The 27,204-nt window shown below is 44.3% G+C and overlaps 1 protein-coding gene across 3 annotated transcripts; it reads right to left on the reverse strand.

The window, feature by feature from the left end:
• Positions 1-9,982: 9,982 nt before the first annotated feature.
• On the reverse strand, positions 9,983-27,193 carry CASP3 (caspase 3). Of its 3 annotated transcripts, none has more exons than XM_079779502.1 (7): positions 27,031-27,193; positions 20,057-20,124; positions 17,869-17,993; positions 14,265-14,393; positions 13,247-13,422; positions 12,855-12,975; positions 9,983-11,704 (listed from the first exon to the last, which is right to left on the reverse strand). In XM_079779502.1, exons 2-7 carry the CDS (start codon positions 20,107-20,109, stop codon positions 11,475-11,477), a joined length of 834 nt encoding a protein of 277 aa, XP_079635628.1. In that variant the 5' UTR covers positions 20,110-20,124; positions 27,031-27,193; the 3' UTR covers positions 9,983-11,474. The 3 variants fall into 3 exon arrangements, with proteins under 3 accessions (XP_079635628.1, XP_079635627.1, XP_079635626.1); XM_079779501.1 differs by having other exon boundaries at positions 27,014-27,173; XM_079779500.1 differs by having other exon boundaries at positions 27,009-27,173.
• Positions 27,194-27,204: the final 11 nt, after the last annotated feature.

Below are 27,204 nucleotides of genomic sequence, written 5' to 3' on the forward strand. Positions count from 1 at the left end.
CCTCCAACTGCCCTCCCTTGCAGGCCTGGTCCCTCTCAACTGCCCTCCCTTGCAGGCCTGGTGCCTCCCAACTGCCCTCCCTTTGGCATTCCCTAGATGGCCATCTTGTGGTGGCCATCTTGTGTCCACATGGGGGCAGGATCTTTGACCACATGGGGGCAGCCATATTGTGTGTTGGAGTGATGGTCAATCTGCATATTACTCTTTTATTAGATAGGATTATTATTTTAAAGAAAAATCCATACTCACTTGAGGAAGAGCAGGCTCTGATGCTTGGGGTGCCTTTGCTGACCAGGTCGGTGTGGGCCCTTAATTTTTCCAAGGTGTTTGGCTTGAGTTGGGTGGTTATTGACTAAAAGTTCTCCGTCTTGCTTGGCTGCCCCTTTCCTGGTCATGTGGCCAGAGAGAGCAGGCTTTTGTGGAGGCTTTATTTTTTTGGTCTGTGCCCATTGGCGTTTCTGGGTTGCTGGCCTCTGATATTGGATCCAGGATATATGAGACCGAAAGAAAACTCAAGGAACCCCCTGCCATGTCGCTCCTGGGTTCTGAGTTCGCGCCCCAGTCTCCCTTCCCCTATCCACTTTGAAGACCTTTGTATATTTGCTTTATTTATTTTTAATTTTTTAAAAAATATGTATTTTTATTGATTTCAGAGAGGAGGAGAGAGAGATAGAAACATCAATAATGAGAGAGAAACACTGATCGGCTGCCTCTTGCATGCCCCACACTGGGGATTGAGCCTACAACCCAGGCATATGCCCGTGACCAGAATTGAACCCAGAACCCTTCAGTCCACAGGCTGAGCCAAACCAGCTAGGGCCATATATTTGCTTTATAATGTCCAGGCTTTCTAGCTACACTTAGAAGGAGGTCAGGGGAAAGTACATCTACCCCATCTTGGTCCCTATAGTATTTTTATATCAACTAAATAGGAATCCTATTGGAATTGAGAAACAGCATAACTTTCAGATATCTCTAGAGACACACAGAGTGATCTAGATCACAGTTTTCTCCAGAGGAAACCTGCACCTGGACCATTTTAAAAAAATTAACTTTATTTGGTTTAATATACAAAAATGAATATTTTACATACCATTGAATACATTCATTTTAAGATTACAGTTTGATGAGTTTTAACAAATGTATATACCTGTGTAGCCATCACCATCATCAAGGTATCAAATATTTTCACTACACCCCCCCCCTCCCGCCATCATTTTTTGTGTTCCTTTGCGGTGGATAGAGCTCTAATCCCTGCCCTAGGTGAGTCCTGACATGGCTTCTCTCATTATAGCTTTGTTTTTGTCTGTGCGAATCCTTTCTTTAAATGGAGTCCTATAGTTTGGACTCTTGTGTGTGGCTTCTTTCAACCAGCAAGATGCTTCTAAGGCTCATCTGTGTCGTAGGCATCAGAAATGTGTTGAAAAGTCACCTTTTTATTGGTGACTGCTATTCCATTGCACCATTTTACCTCAATTTGTGTATTCACTCACCTCCCGATGGACATTGTGCTATTTCCATTTCAGGTCATCTATAATAATAAAAGCATAATATGCTAATTAGACCGGATGACCGTCTGAAAGACCTTCCGGACGACCCTCTGGATGACCATCTGGGACCACGCTATGACACCCACTGGCACCAGGCCAGCCAAGGTGGGTGTGATTCAATTGGTCGGGAGCCAAGCCATCACCCTGTGATCACCCCACAGAGGGAGGCCCGGGCTACCAGCCAACGGGACGATCAATCGGGGGGCTCCATGAGTGCCCCAAAGAGGGAGGCCCAGGCCACCGACCAGCAGGCTGTGGCGGGTGGGCGGGGCCTCCCTCTGCGAGGGAAACCCAGGTCCTGGGTGCCAGCGGCCGAAGGGAAGCCCATGTCGGCAGCCAGGGGAAGGAAGGCCTACTCTTGCACGAATTTCGTGCATCGGGTCTCTAGTAATGAATAAAGGTGCTGTGAACATTCAGGTACACATCCTTTGGTGGACAGACATTTTCATCCTCTTGAATAAACACCTAGGAGTAGAATGAGCGGCTCCTACAGTAAGTGTCTATTCGCCTTCCTAAGAAACTGACAAACTGGTTTCCCAAGCAGCTGGCCAAGTTTGCATCACCAGCAGCAGTGCATGAGGGTTCTGATGACACCATAGCCTTGGGCTCTGGCTCTGGTCCATGCTACCAGCACTGGTGAGGATCGCTATCGTGGTTTCAGTGCTAGGGTCAGCCAATGGCACTTCTTACCAAACCAGCCCATTTCGGCTCTTTATTTTTAAAAAAATATATTTTATCGATTTTAGAGAGGAAGGGAGAGGGAGAGAGAGATAGAAACATCAATGATGAGAGAGAATCATTGATCGGCTGCCTCCTGCACGCCCCCTACTGGGGATCGAGCCCGCAACCCAGGCATGTGCCCTTGGCCGGAATTGAACCTGGCAATGCTCTAGCCATTGAGCCAAACCAGCTAGGGCCCATTTCGGCTCTTTAAATTCCCTTTGAACTGAAGAGCCGGGTCAGGTCAGGCTTAGGGATCTTCCCTCCCACACACCAGAATCACTCTTCCCATTTGACTTTTGAATTCTGGAATTTGAATCTAGCAAGTCTGTCTCAAGCCTAACCCCAGGCTTTCTTTAAGGGAAAATTAACACTGCCTGCTGTGAGTAAGAAGCTTTGCCGGAAAGAGATGCAAGCATCTCTTGGAGGGTGAAGTAGTAGAGACCAGTAGACCAGCCAGGTAGCAATAATCTGGGTAGGAAATAATGAACGAGTTAATTTTTTAGCGGTTTTAATTCTAATGAGCCTTGAAAGACTTGTAAATTACTTATTTTCACAAAAAGTGGTTTGTCCCATGGAGCCTATTAATATTAAAACAAAAATTTTTTTATTGCAAATGAGAAAAAGGCTGTACACAAAATAAATATTCCTTGATGAAGTCCATTAATTCAATGTCAATTAATTTGAAAATAACTTTTACCAATCTTTCCCTTTACAGTCATGCAAGAAATTAAATTTTATCTGGAAAATGCCTCAACCCATCCAACACTGGCTATTTTTTTTCCATTTTCTAGTTGTTACCTACGCATTAGATCACCTGCGAGGGATCCCACTCAATTGACATGTCTCTTCTTAGACAGCCAGGCCCAACAAGTCCGTGAAAATTTTAGTCAAGACAAATTCTGGTTTACTGCAAGAGGCCCAGAGCAGGGGCCGGACGAGTTGGTTCTGAACCTTAGTTTCCCCATATTTAGATTGACAGCGTTTCTAGAATCAGATCTCAGGCCATGTATGACCTGCATTCCTCTGCATGCACATCACAACGTTCAGACGTCTGCAGGGCAGAGAATGGAAAGGGTCTGAGATGGTAAGAGATGCTCACTCCTGGGCAAACTATTTCCCAGGATAGTCTTCTTTCAGGGCGCGGTATCCGGAATTTCTGCTGTGATTCTGCAGAATTATGTTAATCTCGCAAGAAGAAAAATCACCTGGCCAATTTTCAAGTGAGTCAAGAGCTGACTCACAAGGTGTCTGCCAAGCGTTACTCACCCCGTGTTAAGACGAGGCCCACACTTGAAGGCCTGGTGTGACACTGGAATAAAAGGCTAATCAGCTCCTGCCCTGGCCACTAAGTCAGAGTCCTCTGATTTGGGGTAGGGGGTGACCTGTGGAGGACAGTACCAGGGGGAGTCACTGGTGTCGGTCTCAGAAGGGGCCCTACTCCTCAGCCCCTTGGACTTGGGTTCTGCAAATGAGAAGGGACTGGTGCCGTTTCCTGCTAGAACTGATACCGAATTTTTGGACTGGAACCCGGGTTCTTTGTCCGCCAGAACCGAAGAATGAATCCAGGAACAGAAAGTGGTATAGCAAAGATGGAGATTTATTGAAAAACAAGTACAGACTCCCATGTGTGTGGGGGGGGAAGAGTCCCACAGAACAGACTCCCATGTAGGGAGGGGGAGAAGGGTCCCTGAACTGACTCCCACATGGGGAGGGGGAAAACTCCCTAAACTGACTCCCACGTGGGGAGGGGAAAGAATCCCACTGGGTACCTCGTCCCAAAGGCTTATAAAGGCTGCAGATCCTGGTGCCTTGATATCCCCTCTGATTGGTCACTATTCCCTTAGTCTGGTTACCATAGTAACTCCTGGGCTCAAAGGTTGAACCCCACATGGGACATGTGAGGCTCTCCTGGCTTCCTTCCTTATTGTTTTCCTATTCCCTTTGGGCTTTCTTCTTCTCCTTCTGAATGAAGGGCTTCCTTCTCTTTATTTTGTAAATATAGACCTTTCTTGGCCACTTCCAGTTCCCTTGTCTTATGGAAATATACCTGTTCCTGCTTCCTTGTCTTATGGAAATGTAGCTGCACCTGGCTTCCTTGTGTTATGGAAATGTACCTTCTCCCAGTCTGCAGCCCAGTGCTTTTTCCCATGGACCCCAATTCTAAAAAAATCCCTAAGCCTGCCTATGTTCCCCCAAAATTCCTGCTTCAGAACCTGGAAGAGAAGCTCGCACAGTGCCCTCTCCATCATGGTGGCCGTAGAAAAGGCTGCATGGTAAGTAGGTCTGAGGCATGCACCCCAGAACAAACGTGTACCAAGCGTATCCCAAGAGTGTTAAGAGCAGGCCCTCAGAAGCTGAGCAATGCTAACGGAGCTGGGCCTGGAACCTTTGTTGTCTGTGGGAAGTAGGGTATACCAAGGCCCATAAGTTGACCTGCTTTAGAATTGGCCAGAATCATTCCTATTTGTTAAGCTATTGAGTCAACAAGTCTCCTTTGCTTTCTTTTCTGACATATAAATAGAGTTTAGGAGGCTGGCCAAAGGTAGGTGTTCTGGAACTTTCTTGGACTCAACTTACTCTTATTGACCTGAAAGGACAGGAAGTAGCCTCTTATCAGATGTTCCCTGTTTATACCACCCATCTCCCCGACAAACTCCCCTAGGGCATGAAACATGTCTTTTATCTCTACAGTCCTAGCACCTAGCATAAGGCCTGGCAAAGAAATTGTAAACTCTCAATAAATGTTTACTGAATGAAAACTTTAAATTCTCCAGGGATTTACTGTATGCTTAGGGCTAAACTTGTTGACATGACTGCCATAGTCAAAGTTCAAAGGGGCAGCAATAGAATTTGGGGAACCGGCTAGTATTGTAAGAAATATGAATCACGCTCTGTTAACCATGATTGTTTTGTTCTGATTAAAAAAGGCACATTCCACCCTGGCTGGAGCTGGAGATGCAGCCTTCCTCCCCATTTGGAGCTGCCTATTATCATGGAAAGATTAACAACTTGGCTGCAGAAACCAGAATCGCCAGCCCTTTGAAGATCCCCAGCCCCTTTTGCATACCTGCAGGCCTTTGCAAACCTCCAGCCTGCTTTACCTGTGAACTGCCCATCTGGCACTCCCTTTTGCTATTTCCTGTGTAACCCCAGTCCTCCCATATCACTGAGCCCTTTGAAGACCCCTAGGCCTTTTGCATATCTGTAACCTGCCCTTTTGCCTACTTTTCCTTTGTGCTTTTGCCATGTAAGCAGCTGGCTTATGGGGGGCTGCAGAGCAGATTTCTCCCATGCTGCCAGCAGTCCTGGAATAAAAGCTCAATATGATTCACCCCTGAGTAGTGAGAGGCAGCACGGACCCATTGTTTGTCAGGTGACAAAAGGGGTTCTCTCTCAAGGTGGCTTAGCACAGTCGTTAAGTGGGAAGATCTTATCAATAAACTCCGGGGGTTCAGATCCTGACCCTGCCACTGACTGCACTGTGTCTGTGCTCAGCTTACTTCATTTCCCCCCTCTGAAAGTTGGGGACACCTCATAAGGTTGATTACATGAGTTAATATTTAAAACCACTAGAAGTGTGGTCGCAAATCTGAGAGCTAGGTGTCTTGATAAGTAACTAGTTTCCCTAGTTCTACTGACATTTTCAGTGACGGCAAACTGACAGATGCCTAAAGAACCTACCATGTTTTCTATAGTGCTTTATTTGTCAACTTTTCCACCATTATCTTTTAAAATTTTGTCATGTCACTCCTACTGGAAGGAAAATGTTATTGCCCCCATTTCAGAGAAGAAGCTGGCGTTTATGCTGGGAAAGAGGTAGCTAGTCAGCCAGTTTCAGAGCTGATGCGAGTCAAACTACATGAAACCCAACAGAGGCAGTGTAATGTGGGAGGTGATGTGGGGGATGGGAGAATTGAGTTGAAATGAACTGGGACTGTTTTGTGAAAAATATTTCTTAGTCATAGTTATGAAAAATGACATAATCCCAGCTATTCCAGAGGAACTGCCTTGCATGTCTTGTTCCTTGAGTCTTGACTGGGCCAGACCTTTGGACTGGGCTAAAATCAACATTGTTTTACAAATCATTGTTTGTAAATCCTGCAGGAAAGCAGACATCCTGACCAAAGGACTCATGATTATGGACTGACTCTCTATCTGAAGATGGAATCAGTAACCATTGCATCGGGCCAAAAATAGCTCAGCTTGTTAGCACGAACAGGAATTCTTTCTTCTTTTCATGTAATCATTCCTTTCCTTTTCAGTTGAACATAGTTTGCCTGTGTGAGAATAAACAAATCATCTTTTCTGTCAAAGAACAGTTTAGACAGCTGCCATTTTGGACTGCGTGACTTGGCAGCCGCCATGTTGGCCGCATGGCTTGCAGCTCCCCTGGGGGCCACCATCTTGAAACAGCAAAGGCCAACCCCTCCCTTTGAATGAGCCAATTGCAAAAGACTGTGTGCCTGAGCTCCAATCAAGAGCAAAGGACAGGTCACATGCGTCAGGGATTATAAAGCCGAACAGCCTGCCTGCTTTGTGTGCATGCGCTTCCAGACCATGTGTGTGCACCCTTCTACGTAGAAATAAATATGTTTGCCTTGCTGCCTGGCTCCCGAGTATGTTTTGTATTCTACCAGGACCCCTGACTTGGGGGGCTCGCCTTATTTCTAACACCTGTAAGTTTCACATGATGAAACATGGGCTGCCCAACAAATATAACCCCTCCAAATATAGTGCAGATGTCAACTCAGAATTCCCTGGATGCAATTTGAAATCATGCCCCTCTCTAACTGAGGTAGTTGTGTAACAGGGTAGTGATTTGATGGGACATTTACTTCAGGGTTTGAACACAAAGTAGATGGCCTAAGGCTCTTAGATAAACTTTCACAATAAGCTTCCATCAGTGACTTGATGAGTTTCAAGAAGAAGTTTGTGAAGGGAACCCATAGCAAATTATTTCAGATTTTTAGTGGTTAACTTTAAGGATATGAATGCATTATATAGTGGCTCTGAGTCTAGCCTATGTTTCTTTTTCATGTTCTCATTGCATATACCAAAACATTGTTTTGATTCAAACATAAAGGGTAGTAGATTAGACAATGGACTCTTTCAACCTCTCAATTGCACTCTTTGCTTGAGGGTGTATTAGCAGATGGGATGAAATGGGGGAGAAAACAGGAATAAATCAGGTTCTAATTTTGTACTTACATTAGAAATTCAAATGAAATATAAAAGATTTTGATTGACTTGAACATCAGAGAGATATACCTGGAAAGTTCATATTAAACTTCTCACATGAAAGATTTTTCAAAATACTTTTGTTTCAGGAACCAAGTTGATCAAGAGGAATAATGTATCCAAAGTAAAATAGAAAGATAGAATCTGTCCCAAAAAACCCCTGATTTTTGATATTTGCATAATTTAATTTTGTATCAGCCTGGTTTGCAACAAGAGAGTGATGAATCAGGCTACAGCTGATATGCATAGTCAGACAAATCTGATCTGCCTCTTGCTCCGAGGTCTCCAGGTCATAGAAGGGAACAGAGAGCCATGAGATTGTACAGATACAGAACAAGATTTGGGTACACACACTGCCTCCACCACTTGCCCCAGGGGTAGGCCAACTCATTCTCACAGATTTATAAACAATAGAAACTCTCTAAAGACATCCCTTGCACACTTTATTTTTCAGTCCTCTCCATCTCAATATGCATCAGCAACAATGGCTCTGAGGTAAATGCTCAGATTAAAACATAGCAGCATTGGCTGGAAATAGGGAACTACTATTTCTACATGGTGCTCTTGACTCTATTATGTTCTGATTAAAGTTGGAAATATAAAAAGGTTTTGAGCAGAATCATCAGTTAGCTTTATAAACTTTAAAAATGGGCAAAAGCTTTGGAAAACTTAAGGGCCTAGGAAGAAAAAGTATAAATGAACAATAGGATCTGGAAATATTAGTCAACTCACTTAGAGGATTGTTAGATAATATTAAATATGCATATGTTAGTTTCTTTCCTTGGCTTCCTCACTCTATACCAGTGGTTCTCAATCTTTCTAATGCTGTGACCCTTTAATACAGTTCCTCATGTTGTGGTGACCCCCAACCATAAAATTATTTTTGTTGCTACTTCATAACTGTAATTTTGCTACTGTTAATGAATCGTAATGTAAATATCTGTGTTTTCCGATGGTCTTAGGCTCTACAGCAGTGGTTCTCAACCTGTGGGTCGCAACAGCTGCCATTTTGGACTGCATGACTTGACAGCTGCCATGTTGGCCACATGGCTTGCAACTTCCCTGGGGGCCGCCATCTTGAAACAGCAAAGGCCAACCCCTCCCTTTGAATTAGCCAATTGCAAAAGACTGTGTGCCTGAACTCCAATCAAGAGCAAAGAACAGGTCACATGCGTCAGGGATTATAAACCCGAGCAGACCGCTCGGTGTGCACTTCCAGACCATGTGTGCGAACCCTTCTATGTAGAAGTAAAGATGTTTGCCTTGCTGCCTTTTCCCAAGTATGTTTTGTTTTCTACCAGGACCCCTGACTTGGGGGACTCGCCTTATTTCTAACACCCCCATCTGACAACAGAATGTCATCAAAATTGAGGATTTTTGCCAATCTGATAGATGACAGGTGACACCTTAGTTTAATGTGCATTTCTCTTATTACGATGGAGCCTAACCTCTTTACCTGGGTGTAAGAGACACTTGGCCTTTCTCTGTGAACTGCCTGTTCACGTCCTGGTCCATTTTTCTGTTGAGTTGTTGGTCTTTTTATTTTTTACACCTAAGACTTCTCATATAGTAGAGATTAGCATGGGCTCAATTTTCTCAACACAGTACAGAACTATAGCCTTAAAAGTCTTTAAAAGTTATTCATGCCACTCCTTGGAAACAGGAATCTCCTATTCCCAATCAGGAGAATTTTATTTAGTTTTCTGACTTCAAAGTAATATCTATTCACTATAGAAATATTGGAAGAAGTCCGGAAGGCGTGGCTCAGTGGTTGAGTGTTGACCTATGAACCAGGAGGTCAGGGTTGGAGTCCTGGTCAGGGCACATGCCCTGGATGCAGGCTTGATCCCCAGTGTGGGGTGTGCAGGAGGCAGCTGATCAGTGATTCTCTCTCATCATTGATGTTTCTATCCCTCTCTCCCTCTCCCTCTCTGAAACCAATAAAAATATTTTAAAAGAAAGAAATATTGGAAGAAATTTAAAACAACTATGCTCACACTTTCTTACATTCCTTTTCTAAGTACGTAAAATCGAAAGGGACCACCTTCCCTGTCACAACAGTGACCATGGATGATTTCTGGCGTGTAGCCCAAGTTCTATTTCCCCCTCTACTAGCCCATACTTAAAACTTATGTGGTGGAAAATGTTTCATTTCAGCAATATCCTTTCTACTGTTACCTTTCCACAAAGCAACAAAACTAACAAAAATATGGCCATATTTAGGGGTTGTGGTTCTGCAAACCTAGTACCCTCGTGGCCGTGGTCATTTTAGGAACAGAGCCTCCTGCGAGGGCCGGAAGAACAGAGGTCTGCTTACCTACTGCTCATCTGCCACCGTCTCAAAATATCTGATTATAGGGTCCTGCGGCATCCTCTCTGGCCCTTCCAATTGAAGCTATTAGTTAAAAAACATTTTAACTTCAATTAGTGGCACAACAACGAAAACAACAAAAGACGCTTGACCATGTTGGTAATTTTGTTAGAATTTATATTTTGAAATAAAAATTCATAACTCTTTACAAAATCATCACATAGGAACACACTTTAAGATACTGTTACATGCTGCGTTTACTTAGAAAAAGTTACAGACATAGTAAAAAAAAACCTGTCATTTACAAATGTGAGCTGCTTTCTTTGAGCAAAAGGAAGCTTGAGAATGAGAGCCAGGCCTCCCGAGTGAGGAGCTGGAGCCCGCCTCCGGGGCGGGGCGGGGCTGCCCTGCTCCCTCGCCTTGTTTCCTGGGCACCAAAGCGGGAAGACTGGAGCCTTCTCAGTCCTGTGGGCCATGGCCCTTGCATTTCGGAGAGCAGTAAGCAATGATAACAGCACTGTTTTCCTTTGATCGCAGACTTCAGCAGAAAAGAACGCGCTCAGGTATTTTACTACAGAGGGCGCTCCGGTTTTTGTTTGACTCTCATCATCTTTGGAAAGCTTCCATCTCAGAGTTTCTGATTTGGTTCCGTGTCTTGGAGAGCCCTCCTCTGGGACAGTCTCCACGCACACAGCCCTTTTCCTGGAGCCGGAGCCTTCGGTCCTGCCTTCATTACACGGGCTGTGCCGTCTGTGCTCAGGCCCAAACCACCTTGTACTGACAAAGGGCCCCGCACTGATTTACTATGTCCTGCTCACATTTCACGGTTTATCACATCAGTTGTATTTTAGTATGTTCCCATGGAATGTCTTCCATTCACGATGCTATCAGCTGGGTCTGCTTGGGTGGGTTTTACCTAACAGGTCTTCAGGTTGCTCAGGGACAAACTGGGAGAACCTGCTAGCTGATGAGCTGCCGTATAGCACCTTAGAGTTCTAGCTCTCTCTCCTGCTAGTAAGGATGCATTCAGCCTTAAAAGTGTCAACTTAGATTGCTCACACTTTCAAATAAAATATTTAGGTTCTTTTTCAATATTAAACATGATTTTTTACAACAAACACATGTTCAGCATAAACATTACCATATGCTCCGATAAATGGCCTACAAACACAGCTAATAGATACCAATTCCAAAATCAAGGTCCTCATGCCTTTGACCATGCACATGGCCCCTAGATTCTAGGACACATTATTCCATCACCACACATTATTCTATCATCATTTCTATAGTTTGACGAAAACTAGAATGCATACTCTTAAATGAGAGCATATCAGTATCAATGAAATTCGTTACTCAATGTTTAATTCCATAATTACTTGAAAATTCAGAGCATAGCACCACTAAAACTTGCTAATTGTCAGAGCTTTTAATTTACAATCAGTTCCTCTCATAATTGTACCACTACCATTTATTTATTCCTAATTAAATTCAATTTCAACTACCCGATTCTGAGTTTGAGGTAGCGTCATAGTGGCTCTATTGCTATGAAGGTATCCCCGGGAATACCAGAGTAGATTTAACTGAGGGAAGACACAATATAAAACCATTTTCCCCACTTGGCAAACAAACTAAAAAAAAAATCATACATTTCTTTAGTGATAAAAATACAGTTCTTTTGTGAGCATAGACACAATGCACGGAATCTGTTTCTTTGCATGAAAAGTTGAGTCAAAGGAAAAGGACTCAAATTCTGTTGCTACCTTCCGGTTAACCCGAGTGAGAATGTGCATGAGCTCCAGCTTGCGCGAGTACTGCTTCAGCATCGCACAGAGCGACTGGATGAACCAGGACCCATCCTTTGAATTTCGCCAGGAATAGTAACCTACAAGGCAAACATAGCCAAAGCACCATGGGTATCCGATTCTAAATTACCACATAACCATGAGGGTAAAACACGCACAAACTTCCATCTGTATTATTAGCCATCAAAAGGAAAAAAAGTAAATAAATGACAGGTTTGGTTTCGGGGAAATGATGCTGAGGGGAAAGAAAACAACAGAAACATGTGTTTTACACACAACGCTGCTTTCGACCAGGAAACAGAAGAAACGGGGATGAACTTGACCACTGAGTTGCTGAGAGCTCTCCTTCCGGGCTTCCTCCCAAAGGGGAGAACGGGTGAACACGCAGACGAAGGGGCAAAAGGCTCATTCTGAGGAGCACGGTCTTCAATCAGACTATTGGTTTAGCCAAGAAATAAACTGCTTATGTAGGCACACATGTGAGTGTCCTAAATTTGTCTACAGGGCACCCGAATAAAGTGTGATACACTCATTACAGAGTATTAAAGTCCACAATGGGAAACAGTGTGTTTATTGTACTTTTTTCAGATTAACTATTGGGTTCATTGCTTTTAATTTAGAAGTACTTTACTTGGAAAAATGCCTAGAGGTTAAAAAAATCATATTCGAAAACGTAACTCTGTCTAAAAATACATTTATCCTGTACTTCAAAACTCTGAGATAGCCTGAGTTAGTTGAATAAATAAATAACTGTACGCACAACAGTTATTTACATGATGATATGTGCAACACATAAACAAAGCAGAGGCTAATAACCTAGTTGTGTATCATTTACTTTATTTCTTTTGCCTCATTCCACTTCTACCCTCCAAGTACGACTCATATTTAACTTTTCAATTTCCCATCTTCCAAAGAATTCCTGGAAAACATACCTCTCCCCTATTCCAAGAAGTGGGTGAAGCGCTGAGTTGGCCTGTATTACAATACAGTATCCTATCTGGCATTAGGGTCATGAATGACACTGTAAGTTGCTTTCTTATAGGTGTCTATTTTCTAGCCAAACTTGGCTAAAAACCACTTTTTGAGACCTTTCTGTGGTCAAGGTACCCTAAAACACAAACAAGTTAGCTATTTTTTATGGATATCAAAATATTGACAGCCTCTGGAACATACTCTCCATTGTTTAAACCGTACCGGTACATGTAACATTTAGGGTTTGTGACTTCTTACCAGGTGCTGTAGAATACGCATACAAGAAGTCTGCCTCCACTGGAATTTTCTGACACGCCATGTCATCATCAATATTACTGTCAGTCTCAATACCGCAGTCCAGTTCTGTACCTCGGCAGGCCTAGCCATTAGAGAAGAAACATTTATTTTTTTAAAATGTGTACACACATAACTGATTTCTAAGAAATGTAAAAGTTGATGTTAATTATGCAGAATCTTTTTAATGCAAGTCTAAAATTAAGATTCATCTGTATCTCCTAGTGGTAATTAAAATGAATAAGAAAGTAACAATAGTTCAGTAGCTTCAGGGAAAATTCCTTTGGCTAATACACAATTGAGTGAATCAATCCCCAATACATCCTCCGTAGCCAAGTTGCTCAGTTATAGATTACCTGAATAATGAAAAGTTTGGGCTTTCCAGCTAGACTTCTACAGTAATCCCCTCGGAAAAAACTTGTTAATTTTCTCAGGTCAACAGGTCCATTTGTTCCAAAAATTATTCCTTCGTCACCATGGCTTAGAAGCACGCAAACAAAACTGCTCCTTTTGCTATGATCTTCTTTAGAAACTGGAAAAATGTTTACAAATAAGAAAACAAACAAACAAAAAACAACACAACTCTATTCAACAATCTCATACATACTATCTATAATAATAAAAGTGTAAAATGCTAATTAGAATAGATAGCCAATCAACCTTCCGGATGACCTTCAGGATGAAGCCGGGGCTGGGAGGGCCGAGACCCTTGCACGGATTTCGTGCATTGGGCCTCTAGTATGGGAAGAAGATGATGAAACTGAGAACAGAACTAAGAGATCATCTAAACCCAACTCGGGGCACGAATAACTCTGATCTTGCCTATATAAGACACATAGAGTAGGATTATGCACAGTATAGTTCTACAATTCTTCTGTTTTATTATTATATGTACTAGAGGCCCAGTGCATGATTTAATCATGCACCTGGTGCACCAGCGGGCTGGCTGTCCGCCGGTGCACCAGGCCTTCCGAAAGCCTCCGGCGTGGCGGAGGCTTTCTAAAGGCCTTGTGCCGGAGCAGACAGCCGGCCAGCTCCCCCGCTTTGGCTTTTGATCGCGGGGGAGCTGGCCGGCTGTCCGCCGGTGCACCAGGCCTTCCGAAAGCCTCAGGCGCAGCCATGACACAGACGCTGAGCTCGCGGCGCCATTGGTGCCAGGAGCTCAGCGTCCTGCTGGCCCAATCAGCTACCCCGGCCACCCTGAGTCCCGCCCCCTGCACCTCCTGCTGGCCCAATCGTGGGCGTAGCAGAGTGATGGTAATTTACATATTACCATTTTATTATGTAGGATAATTACAGCTAGTCCTTGGACAATAAAATTGTCCTTGGATAAAACTGGACAATGAAGGCATTCTTTTATTAATTACTTCTTACCGCTGCACATCAGTTCCACAATTTCCTCCCGGGTAAGATCATTTTTGTTCCTGACTTCGTATTTCAAGCTCGTGAATGTTTCCCTGAGGTTTGCTGCATCGACATCTGTACCCGACCGAGATGCCATTCCTTGGAACAGAAAGCATTACTTTTATTTGGATTTTTAAAAAAAGATTAACTGCTCTGAAATGAAATGAACTTTTCAATAATTCATACAATTGACAATAATCCACAATAAATTCAATTATTCTTATCACAGTGACACAAAGTCGTTTTAATTTCTGAGCACCTGAGACGCTTCCTATGTGAGCTTTCAGCGTGCCATAGTGTAAGCAGACGCCAGTGTGCTAGAGTCACCAGGATGTCTTTCACAGCTGCTAGACGGTGACAACAGAAACAACTCAAATGCCTAAAGGGCGATTTGGTTACATACGTTATGACTCATTTATATAATGGAATACTGTGTTGCCATTAAAATTACTGTAGACAAAATTTTGCCATGGGAAATGGTCATTCCTTAAAAAAGCCTAAAGAATAATAAATAATTTTTTAAAATTTTATTAATTTATTTATTTAGTTGTTGTTAATCCTCGCCCAAGGATACTTTTTCATTGATCTTTAGAGAGAGAAAAAGAGATAGGGAGGAAAGACAGAGAGAAACATCAATGTGAGAGAAAGTAGCCCCAACCAGGGCCTGGGCCAGGGAGGAGCCTGCAACCGAGGTACGTGCCCTTGACCGGAATCGAACCCGGAACCCTTTGGTCCACAGGTCGGCACTCTGTCCACTGAGCCAAACCAGCTAGGGCAATAATAATTTTTTAGAGAAAAAAATTATATGTATCTAAAAATACATACATCTCACACACTGAGAGGAACTGTATTTCTTTGATTGTATGTTCCCCACAATTTTAATATACATCGCTACTTTCACAATGTCTTTTTACGAAATAAAAAATGAAAACACAAACCATTACCAAATGATACTGCTCACCGGCATTCTGCTATGGGCAATCTCCTTTAATCCTTCCACCCACCATGAGACAGTTACTACAACTGGCTTCATCTGTCCAGATGTAGGACACAAACACACAGGAGCTCAGTAGCAAAGCCAGTGTGAGGCCTTGACCCAGGGTCCTGGGCTTTCATCACACCTTTGTAGCACCTTCCCCATAAACGTACAGTTTGATTGTACCAGGCACTCAGATGAAAAATGCTAAAGTGTTGGAGGGAACACACCTTAGAATTGATTAAAATGAAGATGCATGAATGGAAAAAGAATGTCTTTATCTCCAAAATATTATTTATGAGTAGTGTAATTATGAGTGATTTTAATTTTTCTCTTTGACTCATCTGAAATTTCTATTGTGGGCATATATTATTTTTATAATTTCCAAGGGGCTTTTTAAAAATTTTTAGAGAGGAAGAGAGAGGGAGAGAGAAATATCGACGTGAAAGTGAAACAACAGGCTGGCTCCCGCACGCCCCCTACCCGGGATGAAGCCGGCTACCACAGCATGTGCCCCGCCCGGGAATCAAACCTGCAACCTTTCCGTGCCAGGGACAATACCCAACCAACTGAGCCACACTGGCCAGGGCTGATTTCCCCAAGGTTTCACCATTAGAAAGGACATGCACTGTGTGACAAGGTGACCGAATTCTGGTCCTGGTTTGTGGGCACCAGAAGAGAAAACATCAGACTGCCAGAGATTGTTGTGAAAACCTGACCTTGAAATTTCAAAGCAGAAAAGAAGCTCACTCTGAGGCTAAAATCAGGCTACTGGTCTAAGTGTTTTTTAGGGAAAAAGTGGAATGACAACCTTTTTTATAAAAGCATAGGTTCAATGGAAAATTTTACAGGAGAAGGGAATCATTACTAGCAATGTGAGGCACAACATCTAATGGCTGAATGTGGCATCTCAATTTATAGCCAATAAAGGCAGTAAATATGGTGCCATTCAGGCTTAGACATCTATTTTCAACTGATCGCTCCTCACTTCTATAGCACACCTAACATCAAATCCTGCTTCTCTTTCCAGTGTAATCTCACTTCTTGCCATTTTCACCACCACACTGGATCTGCTGTCTCTAGTGTCTTTAAATAAAAATTAATTCTAATATGATTTAATATGCCAATTCAAAGAATTATCAGAGCATCAATTTATAGGTGAAAAAATTGACAAAAATAGCCAAAATGTTCATTCTTATGGTCAATTTTGCAAATCAAGTGAATGGTATATTTAGGGTGTGGAATATTATATAATCATTAAAATATCAGATACAAAAATTACAAATGCTTATATTACAGTAAGTGGAACAAGCAGGATACAATGTTGCTTGCGTATTATGAATAAAATTAAGCTTTGAAAGAAACTGTCAAGGAAAAAATAGCAAGCAATGTATCACGATGTTAAATAGCTTTTTAGGATTGTGAGGAATTTTGGTTTTTACAACTTACTGTTCTAATCTTCTAAAAAAATTCTGAAAGGTATGATTAGATTCAAACTGTACACCATAGAGGCCGAGAAGGGGATTTAGTGATCATGCCACGTGAACCTAATAGGAGTTTCAGTACAGTGTTGGAGGTGGAAAACAGAGAATACCAGTTTAAGGGGGTTGGAGGGAAGTGAAGATGGCAAGCTTAAAGCACAAGTTTTTAAAATGTAGGGAAGGAGACAAAAAATAGATCCAAACTTACGAGGAAGCAGGACAAAAGAAAGGTCTCATTGAGACGGGGAGTCTGTCACCTTTTCAGGGAAGAGGAAAAAGTCAACGGCACGTGAAGACACGGGGAGTGAAGAAACTGGGAGTGGGCTCAGAGCTGGCTGGGGTCAGGCGCCAGGGCTGAGGCCAGCTCAGCCACTAAGTTACCTGTGGGACTCTGTGCAGGGAGCTTAACCTTTAGCATCTAAGAGTGGCTACTTTTCAGGGCTGCTGTAAAAATTAGGTGAGACAATACCTCTGAGGTACCCTGCAGTTCCTGGAAAGGAAAAACACTACTACTTACTATTCGTTGTGATCCTCTCATTAGCATAAAAGAGGGGGCAGATGGATAAGGAAGCAAGGGCTACAGAAGTCAGGGCAGAGAGGCCTACATCCAGCTAGGAGGCTAGGTGTTGGAAAAGGGAGAGATTTTGATGACGGTAGAAGATTAGCTACGGAGGAGTTCACCTGTGTTATAGAGCCTGTAGCATCCTGCTCTATCTCCACTTCAGGGCTATTCTGTGTCATCTATATATATCTATATATATAAAAGCCTAAGCGACCATTACGACGGAACGACCGGCCGGTAGTTATGACATGCACTGACCCAGACCTTCCTGCTGGGGCCCTGACAGCCCCAAATCTGGGTCACCTGCACCCCAGACCCAGACAGGAGGGAGGAGGGAGCCTGATTCCTCGTGGAATCAGCCAACCTCTCTCGCCCTCCCATCCCCAGCCCCCATCAGCCCCGATTGCCGGCCAGGCTGAGGGACCCCACCCGTGCACGAATTCGTGCACCGGGCCTCTAGTAGTGTAATAACATCAATACTACCTTTTACATTATGCCAAATATAAATGGTACAAATATTTGAAGAGTTAAAAAAAATTAGGTCATGATACATACCAGTATTTTTATCGAAGTTCTTATTATTGATTATTATACATAAGCCCATTTCGGGATAATCCATTTTGTAAGTATTGTCCAAGGATATTCCAGAGTCCATTGATTTGCTGCCATGGAAGGGCTTTCTGTTAGGAAATCAAGCAACAGTTTACAAAGGTTGCTGTTCTCATTGATACAACTGTATCGCCCATAAGCACAGTGAGCATTTGTAGAATCCCTTTCGCAGAAGAGGAAATGACCACCACGAGGCTAAGTGAGGTGCCGAAGGTCACTCAGATGCCGTGTCAGCGCCAAGGCTGAAGGTATGTGTTGGCCTTCAGAGTGCAGGCTTTTAATCTCTATACTCTGCTTTCCTCTGAATTTTACTAAAATTCCATCAAATACATTTTTCACTTTAAAAAATTTTTTGTAACTTTGTGAAATAGTTTATCTTTCAAGGTAAGAGTAAGATCTTAAAAATTACCCTGAAATGATAGGAAACCAACAAAAGGCAGCTATGACTCAAAGCACAATATGTATCACAATTCCTAAATTGTTCCTTAAAACCTATGAGCTGAACAAATTAAAAATTTATTAATATATAGAATCACTTGCAGATAATGGAAAATACTCGTCTGAAGGCCACTTATCCAAAAACCTCTATTATCCAGACCAGGGCCAGTCAACTTTTCCTCAAAAGGGCCAAATACTAAGCATTTTAGGCTTGCAGACCACACAGTATCTTCGGCAGCTACTCCCACTCTGCTGGTGAAAGTAGCCCAGGGTGATATTTAAACAAACGGGTGTGGTTATGTTCCAATAAAACTTGACCAAGAGTGCAAGCATGACCCCTGGTCTAGACCGGGAATCAGGAAACAACAGGTCTGGGGACAAACATCGGTATCTACAGTCCACGCACTCTGCACTTTATCTGAGAGCACTGTACATTACACACCGCTCTAAAAAAGTGGTTGGGAAAAGATTAGAACAGTAAGTTGTAAGTTAAGGAAGTCAAGGTCAAAAACAAACGATTATATTTAACTCAAGGTGAAGATCCCGCATTTTACAGATAAGGAAGTTCAAACTCTGAAAGCTGAGTGACTTGTTGAAGGTCACACAGATAATGGATCCCGGAATTAATTCTCCACCACCTCCTGCTGCCCCTTAGGGTACATGCTCCTCTACAGGCAATAATAAAATAGCTAGACTGGTAGGGGACGTACTGATAAACAGCAGAGACTCAAAAACCTTAGGAACATGATGAAACATACCACAGGATCAAAACAGACCTAAATCTATTTTGGGCTCCCATGCAATTTGCTATTAAATTATGTTCTAGTATGATATAAAAAGATATGAAAATGTGTAAATCATTTTGAATGGGTTTAAAAAGAAATTAAAATCCTCTAAAATGAGATTATATACCAAAGTTTAATTTCTAGGAAAATCCCTTTACTAAACAATCATAGCTAAATTCTTATGGGCAACCTGTTAATAGTATTGCTGTAATACTACTATTTAGTACTAGAATTAGTCTGTAATTCCCTGAATGGTCCAGAATAATAATACTGGGTCCCAGAAATAAACTTTTAGAATTAAAAGTATCACAAGAGATCCCAAATAGATAATAAAGACATGAATTAAGAGTGTTTGAGTTTTATCTCTTTCCTTTCTCTATCTGCTGGTTATTGGAAGCATTAACACACAGAATATCCCAAACAGAAAGAATGAGAAAATAAAGGGTAAAAGATAATCTATAACTAGGCAATTTTTCTCCAGATTGAGAACTGGCATTTCACGTTAGCCTTAAAACTCATAAATAAACAGGAGGCCAAAAACACCCCCCCCCCCCCCCCCCGCCAACATGAACCCTCTCACCCTGCAGAGCAGTTTGGGGAGGGTCAGGAGCCTTTGAGTCCTGCCTCTCCTGTGAGGTCCCTCCGTTTCCGGGACGGGGCTTCCGAGTAGGGGCACAGCAGTGGATGTGGTCTTTCCCTCCCGGTTACCCACAGTTCTGGGAGATCTTTGTTTTAAAGAGGAGACTCGGGGGAGAGGTTAACATGCGGAAAGCCACACAGCTGTTGAGGCAGAAAGCCAAGTGGGTCTCTCCGGCTTGGCGCCCCATCCCCTTTCGGCTTCCCCACTCCTCGGAATTTGCTGTATCACAACCGTCTTCCTCTCATTACACGGATCCCATGGAAATACTCACATGTCCGAATTCCTGATGGACTTAGAATCCACTGAGTTTTCAGTGTCCTCCATGGATACTTCTGTTAACTAGAATATAAAGAAAACAGAAATGAGTCTAAGTCAGCCACTATACGATCACTGCCTTATATTCATTATTCCAAAGATTATTTCTCCAAGTTAATGCATAACATGGACATTTCCACATCAGGTTGCCACTCCTCCCTCTGCTCCCTCTGCATGGATAAAGGTTTCTGTGAGTCGAACCTGAGAATAATCCTTTGTAAAGGTGTGTGTAATGCAGCCCATTACTCCCTCAATCTCTTTTTCTTTTTTAACTGAGGAAGAGTAATTACAGTTTTACACCGAGATCTAAATGACAAGAAGGCTACCAGTTGGGGCTGTCCTTGCTGGGGGAAGGACCAGCAAGCACAGAGGTCCTGCAAGGGCCTGGTGTATTCATGGTCAGGAAGGCCAGTTCAGACAGTGCACGGTAAAGGGAGGGAAGGCGCGAAGGGAGGTTACGCAGGAAAGGCGAGATCACACAGGACCTTCGGAGCCGAGGGCAGCTCCGGTTCTGTCCTGGCGGCCAGGGGACACCACGGAGTGTTCTCAGCACAGGAGCAGCCGCTGTAAAGGCTGGCAGAGGCACACAGGCCAGCGGAAAGCCTTCCGGAATAGTCCTGGCAAGTGATTATGGAAGTCTGACCTAGAGCTGAACAGTGGATAAAGGCAGTCAAGAGGCTGGAACTCAGGGACAGATCAGGGCTGGAGGAATACTGGGCACTCCGGTACTTGGAGGGTTCCTAGAGGAAGTAGGCCGAAGAGAGGTGGTGGTGGTCGGGGGTGGCGGAATATGGTGAATGTGGGGTACCAGAGCACGCGGAAGTCTTTCAAGGAGGGTTGCGCTGCTTCAGATCTTGCTAAGAGGTCAGTTCAGAAGAGGTCAGAAGACCATTGGCTTAAAGTCATGCGCACAGTGGGGGTTGTTAGGAAAAACTGTCCAAGACTTGGAAATGGGCAAAGAAAATGACTCGATCTGATTTCAGTGTGGTGCTGGGCACTGCCTTCAGGAATCTCGGGGACGGTCTGGTTCCCTAGGGTGTCCTAGCTCTACTTTCTGATATCAGAGATGAGACAGTTTTGTTTCAGGAAGGTAGTTGGTGGCTAAAATAAAATAACAACATGAATTCTTTCAGAATAGGATTTATAAGAGAGTCTAATTATTTGAGAAGGATTTCTCAGGAACAAACACTATAATATACTTTGTTCCTTCATTATTAGTATCTGAGTAATATATACACCGAGTGGCCAGATTAGTATGTGTTCAGAGATCATAATAATCTGGCCACTCAGTGTATACTGCAACAGCATCAGTGGACCTTCATACACTATGAAAAGATTAGGTAACGGTAAATACAATCCTCATTGCTCAGACAGGGCACATTTGCTCTCTCACTGTCACCATCTGCTTTTCCCACAGGAAGGCACCAGCCCCACTCCTGGGAGCAGGGCCCTCTGCCTGCAGGAGTTGGTGTCAGACTCGGCATTACCTCATGGCCATTAGCTAATGCCTGGCTGCATGCAAGCTGTGCCGGGGCTGGTGATCTCATCTTAGGAGGACAAAAAAATTATCCCCCATGGGAAAATTTAATGCCCTCGATACTAATAGGAGTTTAAGTTCTTAGAACATTTTCAGCTGACAAAACATAAATAGGAAAATATACAGTAGGGGTTTTAAAAACATATCCTGGCACAGCAGTGACTTAACACTATTTGTTTCTGTCATTATGTAATTATTTCCATCAATTCAGGATATTGATGGTATTAGGTCTCGGACAAGTTCTAAGTATGTCTACCAATTGAAATGAGACAACCGGAAATCGGGTCTTAGAATCTCAATCTCCTCTAGTCCCTATATCCTTTCAGCACTTAGCACTAAAGCTACAAGAGTCAGATCTTCAAAAAGTAAGTGCAATAAGAAGTAAAGCAGAATTAATCATCTACAGAGTTAAGGCAGAGGAATAAAAGTTAATTTTTTTTGGTAAAATTGAAATTTTGACTTGAAATTATGAAGTATTAAAATTTGGACGGAAAAAACGAAACCCTGGTATTAAAATGAATAGTTAGAAAGTGTGCTAATGGTAAAGGTTTCAAAATGAGATATTAAATTAGTATAACCAGTCTGAGCGATTCCTACCCAGCTAACGTGTCACCCACATAGGCTGTTCCGGGCCTGGTCTCTGCCTTAATGGGTTTTAAAACTCAAAATGACACATAAGAAATAACGCTGCTCACTTTTGAATCATCTCCATGAATATGGATCCCTTAAAAAAATTATAAGGTTTACCAAAACAGCTAGCCAAAGAAAAGGTCCGAAAACCACACTGCCTATGTCACTTGAGTGTTGGGAACAAAGTGTTATGTAATAACAGTTCCTCTCTAGCAGGCTCATCCGGGCAAGACTGGGGGAAGAGGCACCGTTACGTATAGACTATCTATTTACGTATTTCTGGTCAGTCCTTCGAACCATGCTGAGGCATGATGATTCCCACTTCATAGTTCAGTCAACTGATGCTTAGAGCAGTTAAGCAACTGAGAAGTGCAGAGCCAGGATGCAAACCAGGATCTGTCTGTCTCGAGGGGCAGACTCCCGCGGGTCCACACAGCTTAGTCACATACAGGAAGGGTAATACGATCGATATTTCCAGGGAAGGCAACAAAAATCCCTCACAAGAAGCTCTAATCCCGAGGAGACAAAGGCATAAGTTACATGGAAGAAACGGACTGCAGAGACAGGGAAATGGTACACAGTAGCCCGGGTGGTGTGGGTCAGTGGTTGAGCTTCGACCTATGAACCAGGAGGGAATTTGGAGGGAAAAAACAAAACCCTGGTATTAAAATGAATAGCCAGACCGATTCTCGGTCAAGGCACCTGCCTAAGTTTCGGGCTTGACCTCCAGTAGGGGGCGTGCAGGAGGCAGCCGATCAATGATTCTCTCTCATCATTGCTGTTTATAATTCTCCCTCTCCCTTCCTCTCTGAAATCAGTAAAAATGTATTTAAAAAATAGTACATAGTAGGCTTACTTTAATTAACAAAGGAAACAGAAATGATGGTTAGGGTGCTTCTGATGCATCTGGGTTACTTACTTCTAAAAGTAAAATAACCCATTTCATGTTAAGCAGCCAGAATAAGTCATGAAGACACATTTTCCAATCTTGGTTTCTCTCTACAGGAACCCTCTGTAAGAAGGATTCCTGGAAGACCATGCCTCTGTCAAAGAACATGAAAAACGCCAGGAGTGTATTTATTACCTGCCAGGGGGCAAAGTCTCAAAAGCTGTCACGTTTCCAGATTTAGTAAGTGAAACAGAAAGAACATACTCTGCACAGTAGTTTGGATAAGATTTCTGCTATAATGTGCTTGAGGTTCTGTTGAAATTGTTTCCCATCTGGTCTCTGAATTTCTTTAGGGACTTATAAGAAGCACCCAAACTGGATATTGTCACTGGGCCTGGCAAAGTTGATCTTTTAATATTTATTTTATAATTCAAGGTGAAAACACACCACCGGCAAATAAAATTAAATACAACAAAATTAAGTTTTCGTTGTGCCCTACAAACAAAACCCGAAAAGAAAGACTAGCGTGCTCCCCCACTTCAAAGCCACAAGCCTTGCAAGGGGTCTGTCTTCCCCTCTTCTGAGGCCCTAAGATAGTATTTTTGGGGGGACAAAGGGGGAATGGGAAAGTCCTTGCAGACCTAAATATGTTGTATGGCATCCAGGCAGAGTGAAGGACCTTGGATGCCTTTTATAAAAATCACAGATCACCTAGAAAGCCTCCTTCCTCCCGCTGAGAACCACTCCTCCGTAGAAGTAGAAGCTGATTCAGGTTTACAACCACCTGCCTGCCAGAGCACGTTTGACACTGAGAAGCTAGTCTCAGGGCCACTGATTCATTTGTCCGATAATAATCTGTGTGCAGAGTTCTGAAGTAAACCCTGAGAGTACCGAGTAATGGGGAAGACCAGGATCCTATCCCTATGTGGGACTTACACAATGCTCACTGGTATTCCAAAGTGGCCCAACAAGGCAGAGGCCAGACAAGGTCACGTTTGTGTCAGACAATGTCATCTTATTCCACCCTAATTCAGAAGCTCTGTTAGCAATTTGAAGGCAAGAACAAAATAGGCAGAGAAATAACATTACATAGAGATTTACAAAGCATTGTCACAGATACTGCATTTTATACTCACAACCACCTCATGAAGCATGTATATTACTTATGCCTAATTTATGGGTGAGCTGGTCAAGTGCAGCCCTTGGGATCTGGCCTCAGGTCCTCTGACTACAGAGGACCTATTCCCCAGCCCCCTCCATTACATTCATATTTGTTAAATGTGTACAAAAGAGTATCTAACCGTCTAAGAATTCCTACATCTTTCCTAGCCCCACAAACACCCGTCAGTGCTCCCATCTGTGAAGCAGAGCTTAAAAAACTATCTAATAGTAGGCACCAGAATGGACTTAATGCCATTCATGAAAATAAAGACTGCTTTCTAGCATTAGAAGGGGGATGAAGCCGTAAGAGATTGTTAAATTAGGTTTGATAGCAAAACAGCAAAGAAGCACTGCAAATGTCTTTATCACATAAGATATCAGTCTTTTTAAATGGCAGAGGCAAGGCCTTTTTTTCAGGATAGTAAAAGCAAACCTGATTTAATGAGGTACAGAGTTTCATCTTTTTTACTGGGAACAGGTTTTATTGCCAAACTCCAATAAACTGTCCATTCATTCATTCATTAAAATACGTTATGACTTTCAACAGCCTTCTTTTGCAAAAGAGCAGAACAGAACCAGAGCTCAAGCACTAGGTTGTGATAGGAGTGATTTAAGCTTTACATTTCATTCTTAGAGATCATGTATGTACAACACATTCAAACTGGCCGAGCACACTTTGATACAGGCTGGTCTCACCACCGTGCTCAGCACCTGTTCCAATCTCGCACACTCACATTGTTACAGCCACTCCATATTTCACCTCTACCATTCCTTTCTGATCCACATCTTTTAATTTGCTAAGTCATCCTGAAACAGAAAGCTTTTCTGGATAGGGCGTACCGGTAATAATTAGAAAGCACAAATTTGCAGGGTGGACAGTTCCAGGCCCTGGTATGGGAAAAAAACAGTAAACAAGCGACTGCAAAGGATATGACTCTTTTCTTAGGAAGTGACACGTTGCAAAAGGGACACATAATGGGAAAACTTTGAAGTGTTTAGTAAGAATGGAAACATACATAGGGGTTCCTCAAGCAAATGTGATGTGATGGAGGGAGAGAGGGAAGGCCCAGTGTGTCAGGCAGAGAACAAGTATGAAGATCCCCATGGCTGCCCTGGCCTGTTTAGCTCAGTGGATAGAGCCTCGGTCTGTGGACAGAAGGGTCCCGGGTTCGATTCCCGTGAAGGGCATGTATCCGTGGCAGGCTAGATTCCCAGCCCTGGTTGGGGCTGTGGGAGGCAACCAATTGATGTGTCTCTCTCGGTCTCTTTCCCTCCTTTCTCCTCTCCCTAAAAGTCAATGGGAAAATATCCTCAAGTGAGGATTAACAAAAAAACAAAACAAAACAAAAGATCTGCCTGGCTATGTAGAAAGTGAAGAGGCCCTCTAAGCAAAGATAAGGTGGGGGAGGGGACCAAGGAGCCTACCTGGGCTTGGCTTTGTTAAGAGACTGGGTTTATCATTCGGGCAAAGGAACGGCTTTCTAGGTTTTTATTTTGTAAAGACCCCTCAGCCTGTGCTATCTAGAATAGGGGGCGCGGTGGGGGAGGGCAGCAGGTCTGGAAGTATGGAGGAGACCTGTAACCAGGGGAGAGCCTAGGGGGGCTGAAGCCCGGGGTAGAAAGAAGTAGACAGGTCTAGTGGGCATGCAGGAGGCCAAGGTGGTCTGGCGGCCAACTGGGGAAGGAGCTTAAAAAGAGCTGCGAAGACTGGTTCCTGGTTTGTTGGTTTGGGTGTCACAAGGAAAGCAGCAGCTGCCTTGAGAACAAGACACGCTTTAAACAGAGTGACCCTCTCCTTCCACACGGCCTGGGAGGGGGGTGGGGACGGGGGCGGGTGAGAGCAGATGGGGGTGGGGTTCAAAGCAGCTCCCAGGTGACTTTGGCCTTGGATACAAAGCCACAGGGATGAATGAGCTGGGAGGATGGATGCACGAGGTCTCGAAAGGCACAGGAATTTAAAGCTTCAAATTACTTCGCGGGAAAACTGAGTCACACAATTAACGCGAGAAAAACCTAAGCCCGAGATAGAAAATATCCGAGACCACAACCCCAGTCCAATAAAGGGAGGAGCAGCCCCAGGGCCGGCGCCGCATCCACCGCACCACACCCGCCTCCTGCCCGGCGGCCTCCTGCCCTCTGGGCATTGTTTCTGGCCGCCCATCTCCCTCCGCACCTCCCCGACCCAAAGCTCAGCCCGCAGCCCTGGCCACTCTCCCTTCCCAAGCATCCCGCTGCCCCCCGCCCCGGGATCCAGCCTCCTGCTGCCCGGCCTCGGCCCCCGGCCCGGCCTCCGAGGCCTTCCCCCCCCCCCCCCCGGCCCCCGGGCTCCGCGCCCCGGGTCCAGCCTCCTGCCTCCCGCCCGCCCGCCCGCCTCCTTACCCCTCACCATCGGCCTGGCCGCTCCTGGCCCGGCCTCTGGATCATCGGTCCGGCCTCCACACCCCAGCCCGGCCTCCCCCCTCCCCCCACCCAGGCCGGGACTCCTGCTCCGTGGGCCTCAGTGCAAGTCCTCGCAACCCGCGTCGTGGCAGAACAAAAGATCCGCTGCCCGGCCCGAGCCCTTCGCCTCCGTCACCCGGGAGCCGCTGCAGGCCCGAGCTGGTCCCAGAGGGGGCGCTGGGCTTGGGAGGATGGAGGGAGCGGGCCCAGGACTGCGGGCCCCGCGGGAGAAGGGGCGAGGGCAGCACTCACCGCACCTCCCGCGCACAGCCTCCGCACCGCCCGCGCACAGCCTGCGCACAGCCCGCGCACAGCCACCGCAGCGCCGGCTCACAGCCTCCGCACAGCCCCAGCCTCCGCACAGCCGCCTCTCCGCTCCGTCTCTGCGCGGTTTACGCGGCGAGAAACCAGCGTCCAGATACCGAGCTGGGCCCCGCTGGCCCCGCCC

The sequence above is a fragment of the Cnephaeus nilssonii genome, assembly GCF_951640355.1.
Source record: "Cnephaeus nilssonii genome assembly, chromosome: 8".
Lineage (NCBI taxonomy): Eukaryota > Metazoa > Chordata > Mammalia > Chiroptera > Vespertilionidae > Cnephaeus > Cnephaeus nilssonii.